The sequence below is a fragment of the Ovis aries genome, chromosome 9, assembly GCF_016772045.2.
Source record: "Ovis aries strain OAR_USU_Benz2616 breed Rambouillet chromosome 9, ARS-UI_Ramb_v3.0, whole genome shotgun sequence".
NCBI classification, from domain to species: Eukaryota; Metazoa; Chordata; class Mammalia; order Artiodactyla; family Bovidae; genus Ovis; species Ovis aries.
This window is the reverse complement of record NC_056062.1, coordinates 82466493-82493408: the sequence shown is the minus strand read 5'-3', so window position 1 is coordinate 82493408 and position 26916 is coordinate 82466493. Positions and strand designations below refer to the sequence as shown.

General features: G+C 37.3%; 1 protein-coding gene across 3 annotated transcripts in view; it reads left to right on the top strand.

The window, feature by feature from the left end:
• The window catches only part of DPY19L4 (dpy-19 like 4), a 61685-nt gene that overhangs the window by 22053 nt on the left and 12716 nt on the right, over positions 1 to 26916 (top strand). For all 3 annotated transcript variants that reach the window (XM_060393942.1, XM_004011832.6, XM_042254470.2), the window contains 10 exons: positions 4418 to 4541; positions 9793 to 9927; positions 12411 to 12542; positions 12640 to 12738; positions 13283 to 13356; positions 16972 to 17130; positions 17824 to 17943; positions 20289 to 20409; positions 22668 to 22724; positions 24407 to 24489. In XM_060393942.1, coding sequence (XP_060249925.1) covers positions 4418 to 4541; positions 9793 to 9927; positions 12411 to 12542; positions 12640 to 12738; positions 13283 to 13356; positions 16972 to 17130; positions 17824 to 17943; positions 20289 to 20409; positions 22668 to 22724; positions 24407 to 24489 — 1104 coding nt within the window. The remainder of the gene's footprint in view (positions 1 to 4417; positions 4542 to 9792; positions 9928 to 12410; positions 12543 to 12639; positions 12739 to 13282; positions 13357 to 16971; positions 17131 to 17823; positions 17944 to 20288; positions 20410 to 22667; positions 22725 to 24406; positions 24490 to 26916) is intronic.

Below are 26916 nucleotides of genomic sequence, written 5' to 3'. Positions count from 1 at the left end.
GGGCCACAGCTGTTGAGCCTGTGCTCCAGAGCCTGGAGCCACAGCTGGTGAGCCCACCTGCTGCAGCTGCTGAAGCCTGTTCATCCTAGAGTCTTTGCTCTCTAACAAGAAGCCCCTGCAGTAAAAAAGTCGACAAACCACAACTGGACAGTGGCCCCCACGACTAGAGAAAAGCCCATTCAGACAAAGACCCAGCACAGCCAAAAGCAAATAAAAAGTCAGTGTTTCTCAAGCTTCACATATGTGTATTTAAAACTTTATAACCATGGGTTTCATCTGCTGGCTTAAATAATCTGAAGGATGCGTGCATGTGTGCTGTCGCGTCAGTCGTGTACGACTCTGTGACCCCACAGGCTGCAGCCCGCCAGGCTGCTCTGTCTGTAGCATTCTCCAGGCAAGAATACTGGAGTGGGTCGCCATGCCCTCCTCTAGCGGATCTTCTTGACCCAGGGATTGAACCTGCGTCTCCTGCATTGGCAGCTGGGTTCTTTACCACTAGCACCACCAGGAAGCCCAATTTGAATGATGATATTACTTAAATATAAAACATAAAACTATGTTTCAAACTCCTTGTGCTGAAAACATTTATGATAGTATTGAAACCAATTTACTAATGAAGTAACAAACTAGTAAAATATTAACTAGAAACATTAATGTGAAAAATGGTATTTTGCTAATGCCAAATTTCTGCTCAGCATGTATATAGTACCGGAGCTTCCCTGGTGGCTCAGTGGTGAAGAATCCGCCTGCTAATGTAGGAGACACGGGTTCAGTCTGCGAGTCAGGAAGATCATTTGGAGACAGAAATGACAGTTCACGCCAGTATTCTTGCCTGGGAAATCCCATGGACAGAGTAGCCTAGCAGTCTACAGTCCATGGGGTTACAAAGAATCAGACACGACTGAATAACATATACCAGTTCACTAGGTTCTTTTGAGTTTGGCAGACCTACACAACTGGGTACTGTGAGATGACTCAGATCTCATGTTGATGTTATCCATTATGAAATTTTTTTTTTTACCATAGTTATCTGTACATTTTGTTTTTACTTGGCAATACATCACTTAGTATTAAGAAAACCATCTCATGTTTTTTTTCTGATTAACCCAAGGCAGTTGAAGTAGTACTATGTAACCAACTGGATTATTAACACAGACGTGAAAGTGAGTCCTGAAATCTTTTGGCAATAATGAGTTACAGAGTGGTCATCCAGTTGATTCCCATTATGTTTATGCTATGATGTATTTGAAATGAAAACACAGAAACTCCGAGTTGGCTGTCTCTGGGAATATATCCATAGGCCCAGTTGATGAAAGTAGTTATTATTTGAACTGCTGGTTTGTGCTGCTCTCTGCTCGACTCTGCCACTGGGGAGAAAAAGTAAGTCTCACTGGATTTTGTCACATCCCATTGTTATCCTTCTGGGGCTTACAACCACCAGGGATGGTGGTGTGGGGAAGAATGTTGAGTAGTGCGGGCATTCAGGACAGGCTGTGAGGAGGCTTGTTCATGTAGAGAACTGGCAGAGTTATTCCGTTTTTGCTGCAATGACTAAGAAGTTTCCCTCATCTCTTCCCAGACAGTGTTTCTGGTGCACAGTTTTGTGGGTTTCACTGTGCTGATCTGTGTGTTTGGCAGGGGTAGTGAGTGAGTGAGTCTTTGGAGTGAGGATTACAGGTCCAGCTTCCCAGTTCTGGGCTGGTAGAGTGATGGCAAAGTCCTGACTTGAGAATAGACATCCTCTTCTTCCTGTTTGCTGACTAATGACATGTGAATATCTTGTTTTGTGTTTTAGAAAACTAACTTTCACAACAGACTTTTAGAAGTAATATCATATGAAAATAGGTGGTCTTTAGAATACATGATATTCACAAAATGGTATTGCAGCAATCACATCTGGAGAAGAAATACTTATTCCATACATAATAAAATAAGTTCCAATTGGGTTAAAGAATTAAAAGTAAACAGTGAGACCAATGATCACTATACAAAAACATTGGTTCCTGTTTTTAAAAACTGTAGTAAGTAAAGTCAAAAACAAGGTAATATATAACAATAGGAAGGAACTGGTTAGATTATGATAAACATGTATAGTTATGTACCATGCCCATTCAATGTTCTTGAAGTTTATGGGCATATATATTATAGAAGGGTGCTCATAATACATTGTTAAGTAAAAATAGATCATACAGAGTTATAAAAGAGGAAAGATCTAATACTGTTCACTAGGTTCTAGAAACTGTATTAAGTGTTTTTCACCTTGTATTTCATTTGATCTTCCATGTTTTTAATATGTGTGTATATATATATATTTTCAATTACATGTACATTCATAGAACACAGCTTATATTTAGCAGTTTTGAGGTATAACTGACATAGAATAAGCTGTATATATTTAAAATGTACCAGTTGATAATTTCAGATGTTTAGATACACTTGTGAAACCATCAACAAAATCAGTATAGTGTTATCACCACCCAGAGTTTAGTTGTGCTATCTGGTAATTTCTCCCTTGTTGCTCTTCTTACCCTACCTCTACCGCTGTTCCACTGTCTTCAGGAAACTGATGATTTGCTTTCTGTCACTGTAAATTGGTTTGCAGTTTCTAGAATTTTATGTAAATGGAGTCATGCGGCATATAATTTTGTTTTTTCCTTCCATTCAGCAGAGTCATTTTGAGATTCACGTATGTTGAGTGTATCAATAGTTCATCCCTTTTTATTGCTAAGCAGTGAAGGCAATGACGCCCCACTCCAGTACTCTTGCCTGGAAAATCCCATGACGGAGGAGCCAGGAAGGCTGCAGTCTATGGGGTCGCGAAGAGTTGGACACGACTGAGCGACTTCCCTTTCACTTTTTACTTTCATGCATTGGAGGAGGAAATGGCAACTCACTCCAGTGTTCTTGCCAGGAGAATCCCAGGGACAGGGGAGCCTGGTGGGCTGCTGTCTCTGGGGTCGCACAGAGTCAGACACGACTGAAGCGACTTAGCAGCAGCAGCAGTAGCCTATTGTAATGCTGTGCCACATGAAAAAAAATGTTCCCCAGCAAGGGATTGAACCTGTGCATTTGGCAGTGAAACAGCAGAGTCCCACCCACTGGGCTGCCAGGGAATTCCCTGTACCACAATTAAAAAAATAATAATTTTACTTATTTGTGGCCGTGCTGGGTCTTCATTGCTTTGCGCGGCTTTTCTCTAGTTGCGTGGAGAGGGGGCTCCTCTTCATTGTGGTGCTCAGGCTTCTCGTGGTGGTGGCTTCTCTAGTTGCGGAGCACAGGCTCTAGGCGCGTGGGCTTCAGTCCTTGCAGCCCACAGGCTCAGTAGTTGCTCGGGGCTCCGAGAACACTCGGGCTCGGTAGTTGAGGCTCACAGGCTCAGTAGTTGAGGTGCACGGGTTTAGTTGCTCTGCAGCATATGGGATCTTCCCAGACCAGGGATTGAACCCTGTTCCCTCCATTGGCAGGTGGATTCTTAACCTCTGTGCTGCCAGGAAAGTCCCTGTACCACAATTTGATTGAACCAAAATAAATGCAAGCATGTTTGTCTCCATTAGGAGAATTATGCAGCAATTCTCATGAAGTATTTTAAAGCAATAGCACCATTGTGTTTGTGTGTGTGGGGGGGGGATAGCCATTGAATTTATGGAGATCCAAATTTAATTGTTGGGAAGGGAGTCCGCTATGGTAGAGGATATGCATAGGAGACAACGCTCAATGAAGATTGATACAGGAGAAACTTAGGAGGCACCTCCGAAAACATTCTGTGTTTGTGATTCTGGAAATTTTCAAAGCTCTCTAGTATCTGTCATATACAGGGCTACTGTAATGTTAATTTTGGATAACCTGCTGATTGAAAGGAGCGTTAAGTAGATATTAGAAGATACGCATTGTAATCCTAATTGTGTCATCTTCTAGCTAATGACTTGATTAAGTCACCACTTCTTTGAGCTTCTTATTCCTTTTACATAAGAGTTAGTATAAGAACTGCTAATTCCACAGGACACACTGTGCTCTGGAGAGAGAACCATGTCTAGAGATAGCCCTCTAGAGAGGGATAACCATGTCTTTTCTAAGGGAAGGGAAAATGGGGGTTGAACTCCAGTGTACTTGGAACAGTTGTGTTTTGTAGCATGAGGCTGTATTTGCCCAGAGTAGAGATGCCTTTTTCAAATTCTCACAAAGGCCCATCTATTCATTAAGCAGACTCAGCAGCACTGAGTCTTCCTGGATGGGAGGTCAGGTGGTAGTGAAACAAGGGATTTGTTGTAAGATGCTGTATAGGTAATGGTGGCTTTGACCATGCCTACCTCACAGGATCTGGAGAACAATGAGATATGTGTGAAAGTGCCTTGAAAAGTGTAGTGTTACACAAATATAATGTCTTGCTCTTTTGCTGTTCATCTGTGGTTTATTTTAGGGTAGATACAACAAGAATTGAACACTCCATTCCTTTAAGAGAAAACTGGGCACTGCCATATTTTGCATGCCAAGTTGCTGCACTTACAGGCTATTTAAAAAGCAACTTAAATTCTTATGGAGAGGTAAGATGCAAATTTATTTGTCACAATTCTGATGTATTGCAAATGTATATAATTTTAAAGCTATTCATATGAAAAGTTATATTCAGTGCAATCTAGTTACTACATGACATATAATCTTGTTATAACTTTTTCTGTAGTCTGGTTGACAGTAAATTATATTTAGGAGAAGGGAGATGTTAACTTGTTTTAGTGCAGTTACTTGACAAATATGAAGAATATTTTCTTAAGAAAATGAATGTTTCATTGTTTTGCTGTTTCTCTCACTTTTGGGACATTCATGGCCTTTAATCATCATGAGTTGAAGAATGTTAATGAAGTTAGAAAGTTACCGCAAGTGACAGCAGTGGTAGCAGTGTACATTTTGTTTACATTAACATTTTACATTTTGTTTGCCTTATGTTTTCTGTGACTGAGGTATAGGTAAGCTTCAGGAGACTGTCCTGGGTAGTTTAGATTCTTAACTTTTGTTGTTGTTACTGCCATAAACCCTTTCAGGAATCAGGTGAAGCTTAGAGACTCCATCTCAGAGTAATGATTTTAAATGCATGAAATAAATATGATTATAAAAGGCAACCAGTTATATTGAACTTGACTTCAATGTAGTAATCTTTTGACAGTGTGTCTGCCTGTCTTGGATTAAGAATTCTCAGCCTGTAAAAGGGACTGACTACAGTGACCTGGTTGGTTAGGAAATAGGATTCGTTTATGTTTCCTTTGTGAAATCTCTGAAAAATACTCTTTCAAGGATGTCAGATGTCCTGAGCATAGCAAACTTTATTTCATTTCCTATGGTACTAGAATTTCCTTTTTTATCTAAAATAACACATTTTAGATTGTAATTTTTCTTTTGCTGGTCTTGTGTAAAGACCTTTCTAAGGAGGAATATTTTCTATAATAAGAAGTCTTTAATTGAATGTTTTCCTGTTAGATTGTGCAGCCTTCTAGGGAAGAATAGTTCTTCAGTTTTTGTATAAAAGTGTAACTTAGCAAAATGAACTGCCGAAGCTTCTTTATATTTACCATTATTTTGAATTAAAGTGAAAATTTTGTTGCCACAAAAAAGATGTCTTTGGTTTTTTTGGCCATGCTTTGAGGCATCTTAGGTTCCCTAGCAGTGATGAAACCCGTGCCTTCTGTGGTAGTAGTGAAGTCCTAACCACTAGACTTCCAGGGAATTCCCTACCAAAGATAAAATGATTTTTAGTAAAATCATTCTTCTGGAACTTCCCTGGTGGTGCAGTGGTTTAGACTTAATTTTCCAAGGCAGGGTGCATGGTTTCGATCCCTGGTCTGGGAGCTAATAAGATCCCATGTACTTTGCTGCCAAAAAAAAACGAAAATATAAAACACAAGCAGTATTGTAACAAATTCAATAAAAGACTTTAAAAATAGTTCACATCAGGGTTTACCTGGTGGTCTAGTTGTTAAGAATCTGCCTGCCAAGCAAGGGACATGGGTTTGATCTTTGGTCTAGAAAGATCCCACATGCCTTGGAACAACCAGGCCTGTGCAACTGAGAGCCTGGATGCTACAACAAGAGAAACTACTATGATGAGACGCCCAGACTCCGCAAGGAAGAGCAGCCCCCATTCTCTGAAACCAGAGAAAGCCCACACACAGCCACAAAGACCCAGTGCGGCCAAAAAAAGTAAATTAAAAATGAAAAAAAAAATCATCAGGAAGTGTATTACTAATAATAAAAATTTTAAGAAATAGCCCATGTCAAAAAAGTTTCTTTGAAAAAAAATTATTTATTTTAAAAGGTATTTCAGAAGAGATAGAATGAAGTATAAACTTATTTTTCCCTTCTATACCGTATTCTATATTTTTCTGAATATCATTGTTTATTGCCATGTTATGTATTCTTTCTAGTACTATAAAAAATTGTTTTAATTAAAGAAGGACTTCCCTGGTGGTCCAGTGGTTAAGAGTCCATCTGCCAAGGCAGAGGATACAGGTTCAATCCCTGGTCCAGGAAGATTCCACACAGTGCGGGGCAACTAAGCCCGTGAGCCACAGCTACTAAGCCTGTGCTGTAGAGCCCGCATGCTGCGAGAAGGGAGACCACCACAAAGAGACGCCTGTGCACAGCAGCCCGAGAGCAGCCCTGGCTTGCTGCAAACAGAGGAGGCCTGCGCAAAGGCCATGGGGCCCCTGTGCAGCCAAAATGCACTCATATATATAATAATAATAAAGTACATACATTTAAAAAGTAATAAATACATCTACAGTATACAGATGGTAAAAAAAAAGTCAGTGTAAATGGATAGATACACAGTGAAAAGTATATTTCCCTTCAGTTCACTATTGTTTACCAAAGACATGGTGCTTTTTTGAAGGGATCCAAGAATAGCCTTTTGAGAAATCTGTATGCAGGTTAGGAAGTAACAGTTAGAACTGGACATGGAACAACAGACTGGTTACAGATAGGAAAAGGAGTACGTCAAGGCTGTATATTGTCATCCTGCTTATTTAACTTATATGCAGAATACATCATGAGAGACGCTGGACTGGAAGAAACACAAGCCAGAATCAAGACTGCTGGGAGAAATATCAATAACCTCATATATGCAGATGATACCACCCTTATGGCAGAAAGTGAAGAGGAACTAAAAAGCCTCTTGATGAAAATGAAAGAGGAGAGTGAAAAAGTTGGCTTAAAGCTCAACATTCAGAAAACGAAGATCATGGCATCCGGTCCCATCACTTCATGGGAAATAGATGGGGATACAGTGGAAACAGTGTCAGACTTTATTTTTGGGGGCTCCAAAATCACGGCAGATGGTGACTGCAGCCATGAAATTAAAAGATGCTTACTCCTTGGAAGAAAAGTTAGGACCAACCTAGATAGCATATTCAAAAGCAGAGACATTACTTTGCCAACTAAGGACCGTCTAGTCAAGGCTATGGTTTTTCCTGTGGTCATGTATGGATGTGAGAGTTGGACTGGGAAGAAAGCTGAGTGCCAAAGAATTGATGCTTTTGAACTGTGGTGTTGGAGAAGACTCTTGAGAGTCCCTTGGACTGCAAGGAGATCAGCCCTGGGATTTCTTTGGAAGGAATGATGCTAAAGCTGAAACTCCAGTACTTTGGCCGCCTCATGTGAAGAGTTGACTCATTGGAAAAGACTCTGATGCTGGGAGGGATTGGGGGCAGGAGGAGAAGGGGACGACAGAGGATGAGATGGCTGGATGGCATCACTGATTCGATGGACGTGAGTCTGAGTGAACTCCGGGAGTTGGTGATGGACAGGGAGGCCTGGCGTGCTGCGATTCATGGGGTCACAAAGAGTCAGACATGACTGAGTGACTGAACTGAACTGAAGAATAGCTTATACTCCTATTTTTGTTTACATGTTTTTCTCCTTTTTTATTTAAACATAATTATTTTTCTGTATTGTGAAAGTATTCCATGAGTTTCTCCCCCCTCCTCTCCCATCCTCTTTCATTTTTTCCCTCTCAATGTTATGGTAAAGGAAGTAAATTATGTTCAGCAGTTATTTGATTATTTGTAACCACTCATCTGGTACTGGGCTTCCCTGGTGGCTCAGATGATAGACAGTCCACCCTGTGGTGCAGGAGACCCGAGTTTGATCTCTGGGTCAGGAAGATGAGCTGGAGAAGGGAATGGCAAACTACTCCAATATTCTTGCCAGGGAAATTCCATGGATAGAGGAACCTGGTGGGCTACAGTCCATAAAGTCACAAAGAGTCGGACACAGCTAAGCAACTGACACACACATCTGGTACTCAAGAGTACACAACAAGAGCAAAATATCTATTCGAATATTAAAGCAGTAGAAATATTAAGGATTGTATAAAAATATGGTGGTTAAAAAAGAGCAAGTTATTACTGTGGTGTATTCTTAACCCTTCAGCTTAAAACTCAATTTTTTAAGAAAACAAAACTGCACTTTCTGCCATCATGATGCCTGTGAAAAACCTTATGGCATGGGGGAGCAAAGAAAGAAGCAGGTCCTAAAGTTTACTCGCGACTGTACACACACTGTAGGGCTTCCCTCATAGTTCAGTTGGTAAAGAAGCTGCCTGCAATGCGGGAGACCAGAGTTCAATCCCTGGGTTGGTTGGGAAGATCCCCTGGAGAAGGGAATGGCTACCCACTCCAGTATTCTGGCCTGGAGAATTCCGTGGACTGTATAGTCCATGGGGTTGCAAAGAGTCAGACACGACTGAGTGACTTTCACTTCACTATACCCACCCTGCAGAAGATGGAATCTTGGGTGCTGCCAATTTTGAGCAGTTTCTTCAGGAGAGAATTAAAGTGAATAGAAAAGCTGGGAATCTTGGAAGTATTGTAATAATTGAAAGAAGCAAAAGCAAGATTACTGTAACGTCTGAGGTACCTTTTTCCAAAAGGTATTTGAAATATCTCATCAAAAAATATTTGAAGAATAACCTGTGTAGTTGTTAAGAGCAAAAAAAAATTTTTACAAATTGTGTTGCTGCTAAGTAACCAAGATGAGGAGGAGGAAGATAAAGATTAAAATTCAGTTATCTGAAATATTTTGTATGTTGTTGCTCTTTTGTTGTGTGGGATTCTTTGTGACCCTATTGACTGTAGCCCAGCCTGCCAGGCTCCTCTGTCTGTGGGATTCTCCAGGCAAGAATACTGGAGTGGGTTGCCATTTCCTTCTGCAGGGAAACTTCCTGACCCAGGGGTTGAAACTATCTTCTCCATTGGCAGGTGGATTCTTTCCCACCGAGCCACCTGGAAAGCCCAATTTTGTATGAGATCTTCACTAAAATTTGGAAACCGAATAGATACATATATATATAAACTTATGTTTGCTTCCCCTTGGATTCACCCTATACATAAACGTGTGTGTGTGTGTGTGGTAATGGAAAGAAGATTTGCACCTGAATCAGTAGTATTGACCACCCAGCAGTCAAGTCTAGTAGAAGCTACCATTTAAAAATACTTACTACTTCATCTCTTAGAATGAAAGAAAATTTTACTGAATTTTCTTCCTTTTTTTTTTTTGTCTTCCTGAGGTTCTCATTATGATGTTGAACATGAAGGGCAAGTGGTTGATTTCTTTGTAGAATGTTTGATTTCAGATCTTATTGTTTATGTAAGGATTTAATCATAATTATGTGATTTTTAAAACAAAGTTTTAAGAGTTGCTTTAAAGTGGAACCTGTAACAGCTGCAGAAGTTCAGGTAACAACCTTATGGGTTTATATAGTAACAAAGCTGTTAACACTTAGTTTCTTTCTTTTGTTTTCCCTAGAGGTTTTGCTACTTGTTGATGAGTGCTTCAACTTACACCTTTATGATGGTGTGGGAGTACAGCCACTATCTCTTGTTTCTTCAAGCAATATCTCTCTTCTTGCTAGATAGTTTTTCACTGGAGCAGAGTGACAAGGTATTAATGGCATTTCAAAATTATGATTTTAAATCTGTAGAATTTTAAATCTAGTGTTTATAGGGTTGTATAAAAACCATTTAACTTTTAAACTTATTTTGAAATGCTTTAATAAGCTCTGATTTATACTTCTACTCAAAAGGTTGTTAAACTCATTCTTCCCTAGTCCTTTGAAATTCCCTTAAGCATGGACTGTTTATCCAAAGTCACCCCTGTGCTTCCTCTCTATTTCTAGCCATTTCTCCATCTTCCTTGTTTCTTACAAAAAAAAGTGAAATATAGGACATGTTCAAAAGAGTCTATGTATGCTATATATATCCCATGGGCTGAGTATCCAGGCCATGGGGTCACAAAGAGTTGGACATGACTGAGCAACTGAGCACACATATAGTATATAGAAAAAATATGAGTAATTGAGCAGCCAGGCCAAGAATTGGAGCATTTCAGCACCCTGGAAGCCCCTTTTCCCCCGTCGTATCCAATTCCCTCTCCGACAGAGGCTAACTGTCCTGAATTTTGTTAATCCTTTCCTTCTTTTTCTTTATTTTTTTTTTTACCACCTATCTATGTATTCCTAAAAATACATTGTTAAATGATAATGTATTGTTTACTTTTGCCTGATTTGCTTTTGAGATTCATCCATGGTGATATACAGAGCTATATTTCATTCATTTTTATTTATTAATGTATTCTGCTGCTAAATAACATTTCAGCTTTTTTCCAGTTTATTGTTCATATGACCAGTGTTGCCATAAGCATTCATATACATATCACCTGGCTCAGAAGAGTTTTCTAGAAGATATACCTCATAGTGGAATTAGAAGTCAAAGGATAAGTGCATATTCAATCTAACTAGAGATACCAAGCCTTTCCCCAGAATAGTTATATTGATTTATACTCCTGTCAGCAGTAGTTTCCTATAGACATTCAGTTCCTTTGTTTATCTTTTAATTTTTTTGCTTTGTTATCTTTCTTTTCCTTATTTATAAACATTTGTTGAGTATTTAATATATTGGCTTATCTAGAAATTTGGGAATCTTCATGCTCATCCTTTTTCTTCTTCTTGGTCCAGAATCCTGGTGATTAGGTTATTTAAATAATCATTAACCGAGTATAAGGTTGTTAACTTGTTAAGTGAAAGGGTAATAAGTACCTAAAAGTATTACAGAGGTAAAGCTTCAGGAAGTAGCTACCACCCTAGAAGCTGTGGAAGAACTGGGAATTATTAAAACTTAGAGGAGGGACCCCCATGGAGCTGAAACAGACCTCTGGTAAAGAGCCACTGCTCCACTTTGCTGGTGTCTCTGTACTGGAAAGAAGGGCTCTCTGAAAATGGGACCCAGATTTCTGAGAATAGTAGTCTGGCTAGCTGATCCCATGGTCTCTGAGGTAAGAAGATATGATAAAGCTGATTCTTAAAGCTTAAGAAAACTGCAGCTGCATCGAACTGCTGTTACAGGAACAAATTACTCTGTTGGAGTGAAGAAGCCTCACTAAGGTGATCCATCCAGGAACTGCAGGCCACAGGAAGGAATACATCCCTGCTCTGTCCTCCAGCCTTACCTCTCAGGAACACAGATTGGCAGAGCTTAATAGGGAGCCAAATGGAAAAGCAGAAATACAGATTATAAGGTTGGCCCCAGCATTATGAATCTGGGATAGAGGCATAGGTTTGGACTAAGAGAATCTGCAGCCAAAATGAAAAAATAGGATATTATTAGCACCCAGAAGATCAGTAGAGCCCTCTCCTTGTGATTGTGTCAGTCTCCCAGCAGTGAGGTATCTTTTTAAAAAATGGCTCTGGCCTTTTAGGGATGTTTTTTCTGTGTGTGTATGTGTTTTTTTTTAACATCACTCTGCCTTTTGATTCCTCCCCCTCCCCAACTAATGTCTATATTTTGTCTTAGTTCTCCCCTTTCTACTCAATAAAAAGCATCTATTTTATGGTAGATTAAGTTATTCTATTGAAGTTTAGAAAAGAAACCTAGTAAGACAATAACTTTCTAGAAGAACTAGGAAATTTATTTAATTTATTAGGAAATTAAATTTAACTTTCTTATTGTCACTGTTAAATGGACCAAGTGCAAAAATACTTTTCTCTGGTGCTGTATTTCATGGCAATATATTTTCCTTGGGTAGGTTTTGGGAACTACTGCTAAAGATTATGATTTTTTACTTGCATAGCTTGATGTTGCTCAGGTAGATGAGACAAACCAAGTGAAATGAAGTCAGAGCCTGGGATTAAAGAAGGTTCTTCTAGTCTGATTTAGACATCCATGATTTCAAAGCTTTTTACTTTTTTTCTGGAGAGTTCTTTCTAAAAAGAAAGAACTATATTCCATGATATTAAAAGTACAAATTGAAAGGTTGTACAACACTGTCCAAAATTATAGTAAAGCATTTACTTTATAATTGTAGTCAAATTTTATCTAATGGAAAAATGTACAGTAAAATTCATTTTATTCTCATTTTTGTCCCAACAGATTCATGAAGTTTATAAAATCTATATATTTTCTCTCTTTCTGGGATATTTACTGCAGTTTGAGAACTCAGCTTTATTGGTGTCTCCTTTATTAAGTTTAGTAGTAGCCTTAATGCTTGCTAAGTGCCTTCAGGTAAGTAGAATTGACTATCATTCTTGGGGTGAATTTTTAAATTGTTAATTTTTAAAAAATCTCATTTATTTGTTCATATGGTTCCTCCTCCCCATAGTTGAATGTGAAGAAAGGAACTGTTGTGGCTAAAATAATGAAAGTGATTAATTTTTACTTGGTGTGTACTCTGACAGTGACATTGAATATTATAATAAAGGTAAGTAACTCTGTGTTGGAGATTCATGTAGTAGAGCAGTTTGAATAATTTAATGAGAATAATGGGATAATAATAGAGTTTATACAGTAATATTTTTAGTTGAACAGTAATCATACCTAGTATATTAGGTGGGACAATAGGATTCTGAATTTTTTCTAGATATACTTTTAAAAATTCTATTTTATTTTTCATTTAATTTAAAATGTCATCATTACCCCAATTAGCATTAAGTAATATGTAGAATAAATTCAGATGAGTAAAAGACATTCAAAAGAGTGGGTAAGTTGTTTATACTAGGTGGAGAAAGGTTAAAATTTTCTTACTACCTCATTATACTTTTATGCTTAACTATAAGGTAATGTGATTGACTTACGCCAGTAAATCTCCTTGCTTCATAGTTATTCCATGCATTTTTAATTCACATTTTTTGTTTCATAATCTTGCTATGTTTTCTAGTTCTAGTAGTGGACAAAAGCATATTGCTATAAGCATAACTGATAGTTTGCTACAACTAATAGTTCTAACTAGTGTTTTTATCCTCCAGATGTTTGTCCCACACAAAGAAAATGGACATATGCTGAAGTTCCTTGAAGTAAAATTTGGACTAAATATGACTAAGTAAGTTTTAGATTATGTAAGTTTACCTAACTCTCTACCACTTAGAAGATAAGGAGCAAAAATAATCAAAGGAGGTAGTATGCACCTAATTACATACCACTCAGAAAATAATCTGGATATTATAATATCTAGAAGAAATATGACATTAATACTTTTCTTATTTTAAAAAATATCTCATTTAGGTCTTTTAAAATTAGATATACTTAAAAAAAGAAAAAAAAAGAAAAAAAAAATTAGATATACTTAAACCTCAGTAGCATCACAGTAACTACTTTCTCCCTAAATGAGGAATGATGATACAATCTAAGGTCAGGATAAGTTAAAGATTTAAAATGAATAAAGAACCAAGGAAATTTTAACCTCTAACCAGCAAAATGCTAATATTTAAAAGAATATGGGGATTTCCTTAGTGGCACAGTGGATAGGAATTTGCCTGCACACTGCAGCAGAGTAGCCCTTGCTCACGACAACTAGAGAAAGCCCACACAAAGCAACAAAGACCCAGTGCAGCCAAAGAAAAGAGTATGAAGTGAACTATAATTCAATTAAAAAAAGGTTCATGGTATATTACAAATCTGTGCTTTAATAAAAATGGGGTATGGGCATAAAAATGAGGTGGTCAGTAAGATATTTATTTCTTAGCAAAGAATCTCACCTTTGGTCATAATAGTGGATTGGGCCAGAAGCTGCCTTTTTAAATTAAAAAACAGTATACTTTGGTTGGTTGGTTAAGTACGTTTTTAAAATCTAAAATGAAATAAATGATTTTACATACCGATAGAATCCATTTGCATAGCAGAAAACATATATTTACCTATGAAAGTGTTAGTTGCTCAGTCGTGCCTAACTCTTTGCAACCCATGGACTGCAGCCCACCAGGCTCTTCTGTCCATGGGATTTTCCAGGCAAGGATACAGGAATGGTTTGCCATTTCCTTCTCCAGGAATCTTCCTGACCCAGGGATCAAACATGGGTCTCCTGCACTGCAGGCAGGATCTTTACCAACTGAGCTACCAGGGAAGCCCTTAATGCCAGGTTCATTCTAGAGTTTTCCAAGGTTACAGAGAAAGGCAGTGAAAAGGCCAGTCGATTACGGAGGTCTACAACCAACATTTACTAGTTGCCTGCTGAATTTCAAACCTACGAATACACCTTATAAAGATATGGTCCCTAGTTTTATGAATCACACAGCCTCTTAAAGGATTCTTTTGTCTTAGTAGATATGAGTTACATTTCAGAAGACTTCTGTGGTGTTTAATCCATGTTAAACATTAAACAGTTGGTTAACTAATACATCACAACATGAAACTTCATGCACAGTATCTAAAATTACACATAATCTAGCGAAATGTATAGGTGAATATTCTCCAGGGGATCTTTTCGATCCCTGAATCAGGAAGACTTCTCTAGTTCATAAGTAGACCCTAGAACCTTATCATCATTTACTGCGATTACATGGGATTTTAGATACCATGCATAAAATTTCATGTTGTGATATACCAGTTAACCAAGCGTTTTACGTGGCATAAACACTAGAGAAGTCTTCTGAAGCATGAATCATACCTATCTACTAAGATAAAAGAATCCTTTAAGAGGCTGTGTGCTTCATAAAGTGAGGGACCATGTCTTTTTAAGGTGTATTTGTAGGCCTGAAACTCAGCAGGCAACTAGTAAAAGTTGGTTGTAGACCTCTGTAATCGACTGGCCTTTTCACTGACTTCCTCTTGTCACTTTGGAAGACTAGAATGAACCTGGCATTAAGGGCTGCTTTTGTTCAGTGTTTCTTAGTTGATCTTGTATAGTGCTCCTTTGTTCTGCATGTCAGGTACTAGATTTGCTTCACAAGATAATATACTTGGTATTTTAATATTAAAAATTAGTCCTTGTCTTTAAGGATATTGCCAGCTCATTAGGTAGTTTTTATACAATTAATGGCATATAAGTGGTACAAATCGTTAAGTGCCTTATATTCAAATATACCAGTTGGATATCAGGGTTTGTAATGTTCATCAGAATTTCAGGAAATTCTGTTGAGAGAAACTTTTAAGAATCACTAAAGAAGTGTTAATAAATATTTAATGTGCAAGATACTGGGCCAGGTACTCTTTGGGTTACAAAAATGTCTACAGTCTGACACACGCGTTCTAAGTTGCTTCAGCTGTGTCTGACTTCTTGTGACCTATGAACTGTAGCCCTCCAGGCTCCTCTGTCCATGGGATTCCCCAGGCAAGAATACTGGAGTGCGTTGCCATTTCCTTCTCTAGGGGATCTTCCTGACCCAGGGATCGAACAGTGTCTCTTATGTCTCCTGCATTGGCAGGCGGGTTCTTCATCACTAGTGCCACCTGGGAAGCCAGTCTGGCACATAGCGATTGCATTAAGCACTATAATAAACCGATAATTAAACTGCCATGGGAATATGGGGAAGGAAAGATTGAGATTGGGATTATGGAAAGAAGATCATTAAATAGGAATTTGAATTAGACCTTAAAGAATTAATAGGTTTAATAGGCGTATTTAAAAACAAGATGTGTTTATCCTGGATACAAAAGATTTCGATGACAGCCTCTTTGATACAGTTTTATTGATGTTTGGCACACTGAGAAATTTGAACCTTTTAGTTTAAACCCAGTGATTTGTGAAGCATTCTTGGTCCATCTATGAGCACTCCTGAAGATCACTTTATCACTTACCTCCTTCTCCAGGGCTGGGAATTTAAGGATTAAATGAAGTTAAAGATGGTTTGGGAGTGAGAATGCCTATAAATCTACCTATAACTAGGAGTCTTGGTTATATTTAGCATTGGTTAAAAAAAGCAGTTTATCTGATAGAGCTATCTAATATAAAACAAGAGTGTCCAGTAACAATGTAACATTAGTCGCATACGTAATTTTCTAGTCACATTAAAAAAAAAGTAAAAAGAAGTTAATTAATGTATAAACAGTATAAAATTACTGAGATATATTTTGTATTTTTTTAATTCCTTTTTTCAGCTGTTCTTATCTTTGAAGTGCGGTGTATATTTTGTGCCTAAAGAATATTTCCACTTGCACTTGCCACATTGCATGTGCTGATAGCTACATGTAACTAGTGACTATCATATTGGACTGTGCTGGTTGAGGCTAGACAGCTGAATTTTTTGTTTTCTTCCAGGTAAAAATAGAAAGTAAAACTACCTTAAAACTATATTGAGTCCTATATATATTGGACTGTATATATATATATATATATATATATATATATAGTCACATTGGAAAAGGAAATGGTAACCCACTCCAGTGTTCTTGCCTGGAGAGTCCCATGGATGGAGCAGCCTGGTAGGCTACAGTCCACGGGGTTGCAAAGAGTCAGACACGACTGAGTGACTTCACTTCACTTATTGTCACATTGCTGTTTCATAAAAAAGTAGCAAGTTTAAATTTATTAGGGCAGTTTGTTGAGGAGGGTTACTACTGCTATTATTTTCATTTTGTAAAGGGTATGACCTTGGTATTTTAAGTTAGTAGACTAAAGAAATGTGTTTTGTCTTAGTTTTTGTTGAGATAAAAAATAACTTTTATGTTCAGTATTTTAAAACATCCGTAATTTTAATATCATGCTTTTTGTTTTCTGTAGGAATTTTACAATGAATTGGCTCCTATGTCAAGAATCCCTTCAGGCACCGTCTCAAGATTTTTTTTTGCGATTGACACAGTCTTCTTTACTACCTTTCTATATTTTAGTGTTAATTGTTTGTTTTCTTTCTATGATTCAAGTTATTTTTAGGAGAATTAAGTAAGTACCTAAGAAAACCAATCATATTACTAATTAATAAATTATGAAATACAGAAAACATTTAATATCTTTCTTTGTATTTGTTTTATAGCTTCTGATTTAATTCTTTTTTTATCACTATGTAAAATATCATTATAAGTTGACCAGATAAAATTCAGATTTAAGCATATATATCTGAATATGTAATGTCCATTTTTAATGCAGGAATAATATTAAATAATCAGTTAAACTTTTAAAGACTCATTCACTAATTTACTCAGGATTTTTAGTTATTGTAAGAATAATCTATTTAAATGAAACTAGTAGTAAAAGTGATTTTAAATTAAAAAGTTTGACTATTTAAAAGTATTTTTATAATGTTTGAAAGGAGGTTGTATATAGTATCTTAATTTTGAGAACTTACTCTAATTATGATTTAACTATATTGATTTAGCAACCACTAGTTAAGTGATAATGGACAAGGAACCTAAGTATCTAAGTCTCTTTTTTATTACAGTTCTTAAACTTTCACGGTTCATCTTCATTGAGTCAGTTGTCTTCCACATTCGAAAAGCCTCTTTCAAAGACTTGGAGATACATAAGTTAGGTGTTTGACCAGCAGAAAGTACTTTCAAATTTTAAAAACTACCTATGTATTTTTTATGAGGATACTAAATATCTTTGATGTACTGAAAAACACATTTCTTTCGGTAGTGATAAGTCCCTGAAAGAAACTGTCACGCTTGAAGATGGACGAATTGGAGAAAGGCCAGAAATAATTTATCATGTGATTCACACTATTTTGCTGGGTTCTCTTGCAATGGTTATAGAAGGGTAAGTGTATATTTGATCCATTTGTTTTAACAAAGAATTGTCCTTTATAATGGTAGTTAGTGTGTACTTTCCAGAATACATTTATAAAACACTACAAAAACTCAAAAAACCTTAATATAACTGGAGTTTAGAGAGGTATTTATAATATAATGAACCAGTATTTACTTATGCATTTATTTGTTCAAAAACTATTGAATGTCTTCAAAGGATCCAGCATTGTGCTCACTGCTAGGGGTATACTGGTGAACAAAAGTGGACAGCAAAAGTCTCTAACCTTATGTGATTTATGGCCTAGTAAAGGTGACAGACACTAACCACATAAAAATAAAATCACAACTTTCCTAAGTGAAGGAGAGGTAAATGGTGTTTTGAGAGTGAGGGTTCAATAAATGATACCCTTTTCTTTGAAGTTTGACTTACGTGAGAAATAAGACATAAGAGTATAAAAGGGTTCTGAGCACCTGGTTTCAATATAGGTAGGAGGTTTCTTTATACCAACAGACAATTCTCTGGACACCAGCTGGGTATCCTACAGTTCAACTCAGTTTTGACACTTGTCTACCAGGACCATCAGAATCCACAGGTGTAGGGTTCAGTCCTACAAGACTCCCTTGCTACCTCTTCAGACACCAATTAGAAGTCCAGGTTATTACCTGTTTCTGATGAACTGACCAGAGGGTCCCAAACTCTGGCTGGAACACTAGTCACTTCAAGAAGTAGTAGGAGGAAAACTGAAAAGGTGTGGCATGGCCATATCTTAGAGGGCCTTGAAATCCATTTAGATGAGTTTCCATTTATTTCTGTTGGTACTTCTCTTGGGAGACTAAAGATTTTTAAACAGAACATGTCTTCTCATGGTTATGTTTGAAAAGGATTCATCTGGCATCTCTTTGAATTGGAAGAGAATTTAAAGGTTGAAATGTTAATTAGCTGGCTAGGTGAAATAAATGGTAAGGAAGGGTTGGATACTAAGAAGTCAGTGGATTGGCATAATGGTACAGTGTCTCCAGTAGAGTTTGTGTTCCAAGGGATGTCATATACATGTAATGCAGGGTGAATCAATGTCTCTTTGAGTTCCATGGACAGAGGAGCCTGGCAGGCTACAATCCATGGGGTCATAGAGTTAGACACGACTGAGCATGCATGCAAGAAATGCCTATGTTCAGTTTTATTCCATCTTGATAAAGACCTCCTTGAGAGCTGTAGCCACGTCTTGTCTTTTTCCTCTCTAGTACTTTGTTCACCCTGAACTGCATGATCAATAACTTATTAGATGAATGAATGTTACTTTGTTTTCCCCATTTCATAGCTTTTCTATTTTGTAAAACCAAAATAGTTCACATTTATACTCTGGCCTCATATTCTTCAGTCTTTAGAGTTTGTCATCAAAGAATATTGCTTGGAAAGGTCTTTTTGATTTCCTAGTATTAACTACAGAAGTTACCCTTTGAGATGTTGTTTTTCTTTGATAATCTGTATGAAGCAATGGTGTCCACAAATTTTTCTCAACTTTTCCTCTTTTGTCTTCAGCTTTTACCATTACCTCTTACAACTACAAGTTACAACTTACAGTAATGGTCTGTCTTTTATTTACACAAGTTGATTTTTCTGTACACCTGGGATTTTAATCTTTTTAAGAGCCCCAGTTTTTCAATCCTGTTTTTAAAAAGTTAAGCTCAAAAGTAATACACTGCAGACCATGTAACAAACACAAATATAGAAATGTATGAATTAAAAAATTAAAATCCTTCCATCTCACTCCTCAAAGGCCACAACTGTCAGCAGTATGTTTCCAGATGTTATCTTTTGACTATAATATATATAGGTACATAAGGGGAAAAAAGTCACCATAAAACTAGGGTAACAGTATACATAAAATTTTGCAGTTCACTTTTTTGTTTTTCATAAAGATTTGTTTAATCAGTACCTATTAAAGGATAGTTAGGTTTCTATTATTTTTGCAATTAAAACAACATATTTTTAACTTTATGCTAATATATATATAAACTAGATTACTAGAAATGGCATTGTCTTGGGCTACGTAAAATTTTTATAGGTTCTGCCACATTGCCTTCTGAGAAAATGAAGCTGTTTATATTCTCTCCAAGAGTACAGTTTTACTACACCTCATCTATATTAATGTCTAATCTTCATTTTAGTAACCCACATGTCTCTTGATTATTTAAGAAGTAACTATCTGTTGCTGAAAATGAGAGGGTAAGCTTTTTCATTCTGCCTTAACATTGTGGTGTTTTCATGAGTGTTAGGAAACAACTCAGAACAGAGAAATCATAATAATGATGTTCATAGAATAGCCAATATATGACTGTTTTTTGTCTTTTCAGCTTGAAATACCTATGGACTCCTTATGTGTGCATATTAGCCGCGTTTGGTGTATGTTCTCCTGAACTTTGGATGACACTTTTCAAGTGGCTTCGATTACGAACTGTACACCCAGTATTGTTGGTGAGTCATTATTTTGTGTTAAGTTCTTGTTTCTCTTTCAAGTATATGAATGGAAATCGTGTTGAATACATTTGAAATAGCGTGAGTAGATCATATTATGTATGATTTATAGGTAGAGAAAAAGAGATTCTGTGGAAAAAAATTTTTTTATAATTTCTGATTATAAAAGTATAGTATGTTTCAATGCAAAATCCTTAAAAAATAGAAGGTAAAAATATTAAGTGAATCAATAATTTGAGAGGCTATCAAAAATTAATTTGTATAACATTTTTCTTGGTTTGACTTAGAACTATGGGATGTTTTCAGTGTGAATGGAACATTTACACTGTACCTGCTATGAATAATGTGCTTGAAATAAAAAGATAAACATGATTCGGGGTCTTTCCTGGTGGCTCAGTGGTTAGGACCCCAAGCTTTCACTGCCGGGGGCATGGGTTCCATTGCTGGTTGGGGAGCCAAGATTTTGCATAGTATGCAGTATAGTTTAAAAAAAAAAAAAAAAAGATTAATTTCCTTAAGTGGATTACCATTTTCTGGTCATAAAAAAAGAGATAATAAGAAGGGTGCTGTTGGAATAGAGAAGGCCTGTTTTAATTCAGTTTTTTAGGGATTCAAAAAGAACTTCAATTCTGAGATTTGAAAGATGAGGTATTAGTCAAATAAAGGGTAAAAAAGGGAGGGTAGAGGGAAGAAACACAGGTTGCAAAGTACATGACATAGTCAAAGGGAGTAAAATCAGAAGCAAAGAAAAAGCATTTAATTTTGTTGGCACATAAAATGTGAGGTAGGGGTGGTTAAGAAATGAGACTGGAGGAATCAAGGAGGGTAAGGTCATTGAGGCCTTTGAGTGTTCTGCTGAGCTTGGTGTTATCCCATGGGCAGTCGGAACATGTTTGTCCAAAGGTGAGAGAAAGTCAACCTTACCTTTTCTCTCAGCCCACCCTTAAAGTTCTATGAAGGATAGGCTTAAGGGTGATAGACTTGAACCAGGAAGGAGGATTGAACCTCCTTTACAAAGACCCTGTTAGCTAAGTTTCATTATCTGTATTTTATAGACAAGGAAACGAAGGCTTAAAAAATGATTAAATAACTTGCTCAATATCGTATAACTTATAAGTGTAATAAAATCATGATTCACACCCACTTTGGAGTTCTTTTAGCTCCAGAGCCCATTTAATTAATAATACTGTTCTATACTGAAGTGAAAAAAATAGAAAATTTGGTGCCTCATAAAGTATGGGTAAATGAAGAACAGGGAGAAATCAGAGATGTTTCCTAGGTTTGGAGTTTGCATGACTAGATTGTGGGGTCACCAATCGCCATGGGACGGTACAAAGAACAGGTTTTGGCAGAAAGCTGGTAAATTATTATCTCTACTAATAGTCTTGTTGTATTTTGCCAACCTATTTCCAAAGGAATTTATATATTCTTAGCACAGTAGTATACTGGTATTAAAGAACCTGCCTGCCAGTGCAGGCTGGAGACACAGAAGATGCAATTTCAATCCCTGGGTCAGGAAGATCCCCTGGAGAAGGAAATGGCAACCCACTCCAGTATTCTTGCCTGGAAAATTCCATGGACAGAGGAGCCTGGTGGGCTACAGTCCATGGGGTCACACAGAGTTGAACACAACTGAGCATGCACACATACTGGTATGTATTGACTGTCTTTCCTGTATTAATTCATTGTCTTTTTGCTGTTGTTAGCTATTCACATAGCTATTTATTTATTTACAGTTCAGTATTTTTTGTAAGCTCTTCCTAAGTTAGATTCCTAAAAAAATTCTCAGATACTAACTTGCTGTTTGAAATGTTGTGATGAGCGTTATGTTCTCCCTTAAATTTGTATAGTAGATATGTATGTCTCACTTTGCTGCCAGCTTGCTATGTTTTAAATTCATTGTTTTTCTGGTAGTCGCTCAATTGTGTCTGACTCTTTGTGATCATGGACTATAGCCCCCCAGGTTTCTCTGTCCATGGAACTCTTCAGGCAGGATTGCTAGAGTGGGTTACCATTCCCTTTTCCGGGGGATCTTCCCTACCCAGGGATTGAACCCAGGTCTCCTGCACTGAAGGCAGAGGCTTTACCGTCTGAGCCACCGTTAGTCATCACCATCTTACTCTGTGAACTAGGTTCCATGCTGACTTCAATTTCTCTGAAATTGTTATAACTGTGAGAACATTTGATTGGTCATAGAGTCATTGTCTAGGACCTCTAAAGTATATTTATCCATAACCCTTTTTGCTTTAACATTTTAGGCTCTTATTTTGAGCATGGCTGTGCCCACTATAATAGGTCTCAGCTTATGGAAAGAGGTAAGAAAGTTAGATTTTTCATAATGTTAAAATATATGTTGTTTATAAGGTAGTGATAAATTCTTATGTGTGTGTAGGATACTTATATTGGGACAGTATTTTAACAAAATAAAATGTGATATACTAAATAATACTTAATTTTCTACCAATAGGACCATGATAGAAGAGCTAAAACATTTTTAGAGTCCCATATTCTATAGTCTAGTGGAATTTTCTATAGTCTAATATTGTTCAGTTCAGTCACTCAGTTGTGTCCAACTCTTTGCGACTCCATGAACTGCAGCACGCCAGGCCTCCCCGTCCATCACCAACTCCCAGCGTTCACCCAAACTCACATCCATCGAGTCGGTGATACCATCCAGCCATCTCATCCTCTGTTGTCCCCTTCTCCTCCTGCCCCCAATCCCTCCCAGCATCAGTCTTTTCCAATGAGTCAACTCTTCACATGAGGTGGCCAAAGTACTGGAGTTTCAGCTTTAGCATCATTCCTTCCAAAGAAATCCCAGGACTGATCTCATTTAGAATGGACTGGTTGGATCTCCTTGCAGTCCAAGGGACTCTCAAGAGTCTTCTCCAACACCAGAGTTCAAAAGCATCAATTCTTCAGTGCTCAGCTTTCTTCACAGTCCAACTCTCACATCCATACATGACCACAGGAAAAACCATAGCCTTGACTAGATGGACGTTAGTCGGCAAAGTAATGTCTCTGCTTTTGAATATGCTATCTAGGTTGGTCCTAACTTTTCTTCCAAGGAGTAAGTATCTTTTAATTTCATGGCTGCAGTCACCATCCCCAGTGATTTTGGAGCCCCCCAAAAATAAAGTCTGACACTGTTTCCACTGTTTCCCCATCTATTTGCCATGAAGTGATGGGACCAGATGCCAAGATCTTCATTTTCTGAATGTTGAGCTTTAGGCCAACTTTTTCACTCTCCTCTTTCATTTTCATCAAGAGGCTTTTAGTTCCTCTTCACTTTCTGCCATAAGGGTGGTGTCATCTGCATATATGAGGTTATTGATATTTCTCCTGGCAATCTTGATTCCAGCTTGTGCTTCTTCCAGCCCAGCATTTCTCATGATGTACTCTGCATATAAGTTAAATAAGCAGGATGACAATATACAGCCTTGACATACTCCTTTTCCTATTTGGAACCAATCTCTTGTTCCATGTCCAGTTCTAACTATTGCTTCCTGACTATTACAGTTGACAAAGGAAATAGCTGAGTAAATAGTATTTACTACTAAAGAGTAAAAAGCATTTTGGCAATCCCAAAATTTAAATATTCACAAAGTAATATAAATTCTTTACCTTATCATATTGTAACATGAAATTAATTGCCAGTAAACCTGTGAATTATTTGACTTAACCTGAAATTTATTTGTTTACTTATTTTTTCAGTGTGTATGTGCATGAAATATACAACTGATGATTAATTGATGATGCTAAAATTATGTATTGATTATAGGTAGTAAATTAACCAAACAGTAGATTATTTGGACTGAGAAGAATGAACAAGAAACTAAAAGAAAGTAAAGTGATCCGTGCCATTTTTTCTGTGAGAACAGTGTTATAATATTGTTTGTCACAAGTAGGCCTGTTAGTCTTTGGAAATACTTTGAATCAGCTTTAAACTTTCTAAATACTTACACACAGGTTTCGGGGATTTTGTTTTGTATTTTAGTTTTTTCCAAGATTAATGACAGAACTAATGGAACTACAAGAATTTTATGACCCAGATACGGTGGAACTTATGACCTGGATAAAGTAAGAACTGAATTGCCTGAGACTATTGTTAAGCTATTAATTAATCATTGCATGCTATTTAATGGAGTCAGGGGGAATAATAAGGTAATCCTTTTCCCAAAACTCAGGAATTTTACCCTGTATTTTTAGGGACAGTTTTTAATTAGACATATAATTCTAATTTTCTAATTGAACTTGTTTCCATCAAAAGTATAGTATTAATAAGTTGAAATATGAAACTCTAGCTATTAAGCATCTAGAAATGTGGAATAAAAAGGAACCAATGTCCTTTTATTTAGATAGTCAAGAGATGCTTCTTTTAACCAGAATTGGAGGTGAATGAACAGTGGGTTTCTAGTATTGATAACCAAGGTTAACAAGATTTTTAATTTTGATACTCACACAGATTTTAATGTGACAGGAGATGTGCTCTTGGATCTATGCAAGTGGGGAATTGTAATTGAAACACCCTGTTCCCTCCCCTAACGTATTAATACATATAGAACTAAGGGACCCTCAAAGGGCCATACTGTCAGTGAAAGGATGAACTCAAAATATCCAGCAAGTGGTAGAAAAAGATGATGAGAAAGCATATATTCCTTGGCCTCAACGCTTGGTCAAAAGTAAAGTGTTTCCTCTGAATTTGTAGCAGTCCATCTGAATTCACATGTCTATAGCTTGAAATTACATTTTTTTAATCCAGGGAACCCTGTATCAAGAAATTAGCATAAAAAGTATTTCTGGGGTGGTCTGGAGTGCCTAATATAATCCTCAACCCAGGCTACCCAGGATTTCACAAACAAAGCTTCCTGGAGATAGTTCTAAAGTTACAAAACAAATGAAGAAACAGTTCGACACAGCAAGACATATTGCTGTCATTTATGATAAGCAACAGATCTAGACCTCTAGCAATTTCTGATAATAAAATTTGTTTGTGTCAGGTTTTGCTGCACAGTGTGCTCTTACAAAATTTAGCGACTTGCAAACAGTAAGCATTTGTTATTTTGCACCACTTCCGTGATCAGCTGAGTGGAAGCAATGGGTAGGATCCTTCTGGTCTGGGCCAGCTCATGTGGAACTCGGTAGTCTGGCCTGGCCTCTCCCACATGACTGTGGCTGGGTAGTGTCAGCTGAGGGCATGGAATTGACTTAGCCACTTGCTTCTCATCATCCAGCCCAGGTGAGACTGGGCTCCTTCACAAGGTGGTGGTTGTAGAGCTCCCAGAGCTGCATAAGAGGACAAGTCTCAATGTAAGCATGTTTTAAGTCTGCTCACGTTATGTTTGCTAATGTCCTATTGGCCAAAGCAAGTCACATGATGGAAACTAGAGTTTGCTCCAAGAGCATGACTAGGAAAGAATCATTGTAATCATTTTTTTCAGCCAGTCTACCCCATGAATAGAGACTGATAAATAATATGAAAAAATTTAAACACATAGATAAAGAAACTAATGCTTGAAAAGGGAACAAAATACTATCAGAAGAGACCAGGATAAAAGGGAGAAAAAGATTAAAACTGTTTCTAGAAATGAAGAATTAATTTCATAGAATAGGTGAATAGAAGTGAGAATTATTATTGTTGTTGAGCTGCTAAGTCGTGTCCAACTCTTTGCAACCCCATGGACTGCAGCACACCAGGTTTTTCTATCCATCACTAATCTCCCTGAGTTTCCTCAAACTCGTGTCCATTGAGTCAGTGATGCCATCCAACCATCTCATCCTCTGTCACGCTCTTCTCCTCTTGCCCTCAATCTTCCCAGCATCAGGGTCTTTTCAGGCTTTTAGCTCGTGGCCAAAGTATCGGAGCTTCAGCATCAGTCCGTCCAGTGAATATTCAGGGTTGATTTTCTTTAGGATTGACAGTTTGATCTTGCAGCCCAAAGGACTCTCAAGGGTCTTCTCCAACACCAGTTTGAAAGTGAGAATAGGTCTTATGTAAGGTCTCATTATTATGACTACACCTCTTGTATGTGTAAAGATTATTATTTTAGATCATCCTTAACTACTGCCTGTTAATATTTTTTTGTGAATTGTATTTACCTTTGTGGAACACTGACTGTATAGCCTTCTGTTGTTAACAAAAGAGGAAGTCATGTTTACATGTATGATTTACCACAATATTTTCAAAAACATCGAAACATTGGACCTTTTACATCAAATGATTGGGCATTTATGTTACTGTGATGTGATTTTTCTGTTTCATTTTTGTTTCCCCATTACTGGGTGCTCCTTGAGAACAGTGGCTGTGTCCTCTTTACTTTTGACACGGTAGGTTGATGCTGAATATTGAATACAGGGAGGGAATAAATAAGTCAGGACATTAGAGCAGCCCTTTGGGATCTGTCTTGTAAGGGGCATCTCTCTGGGACTTTGGAATTATGATTTAGAGAAGAGAAGTCCTTTATGTGTTAACTGGAGATAGACACATGGGTAAAGGCAGGGAAGGAG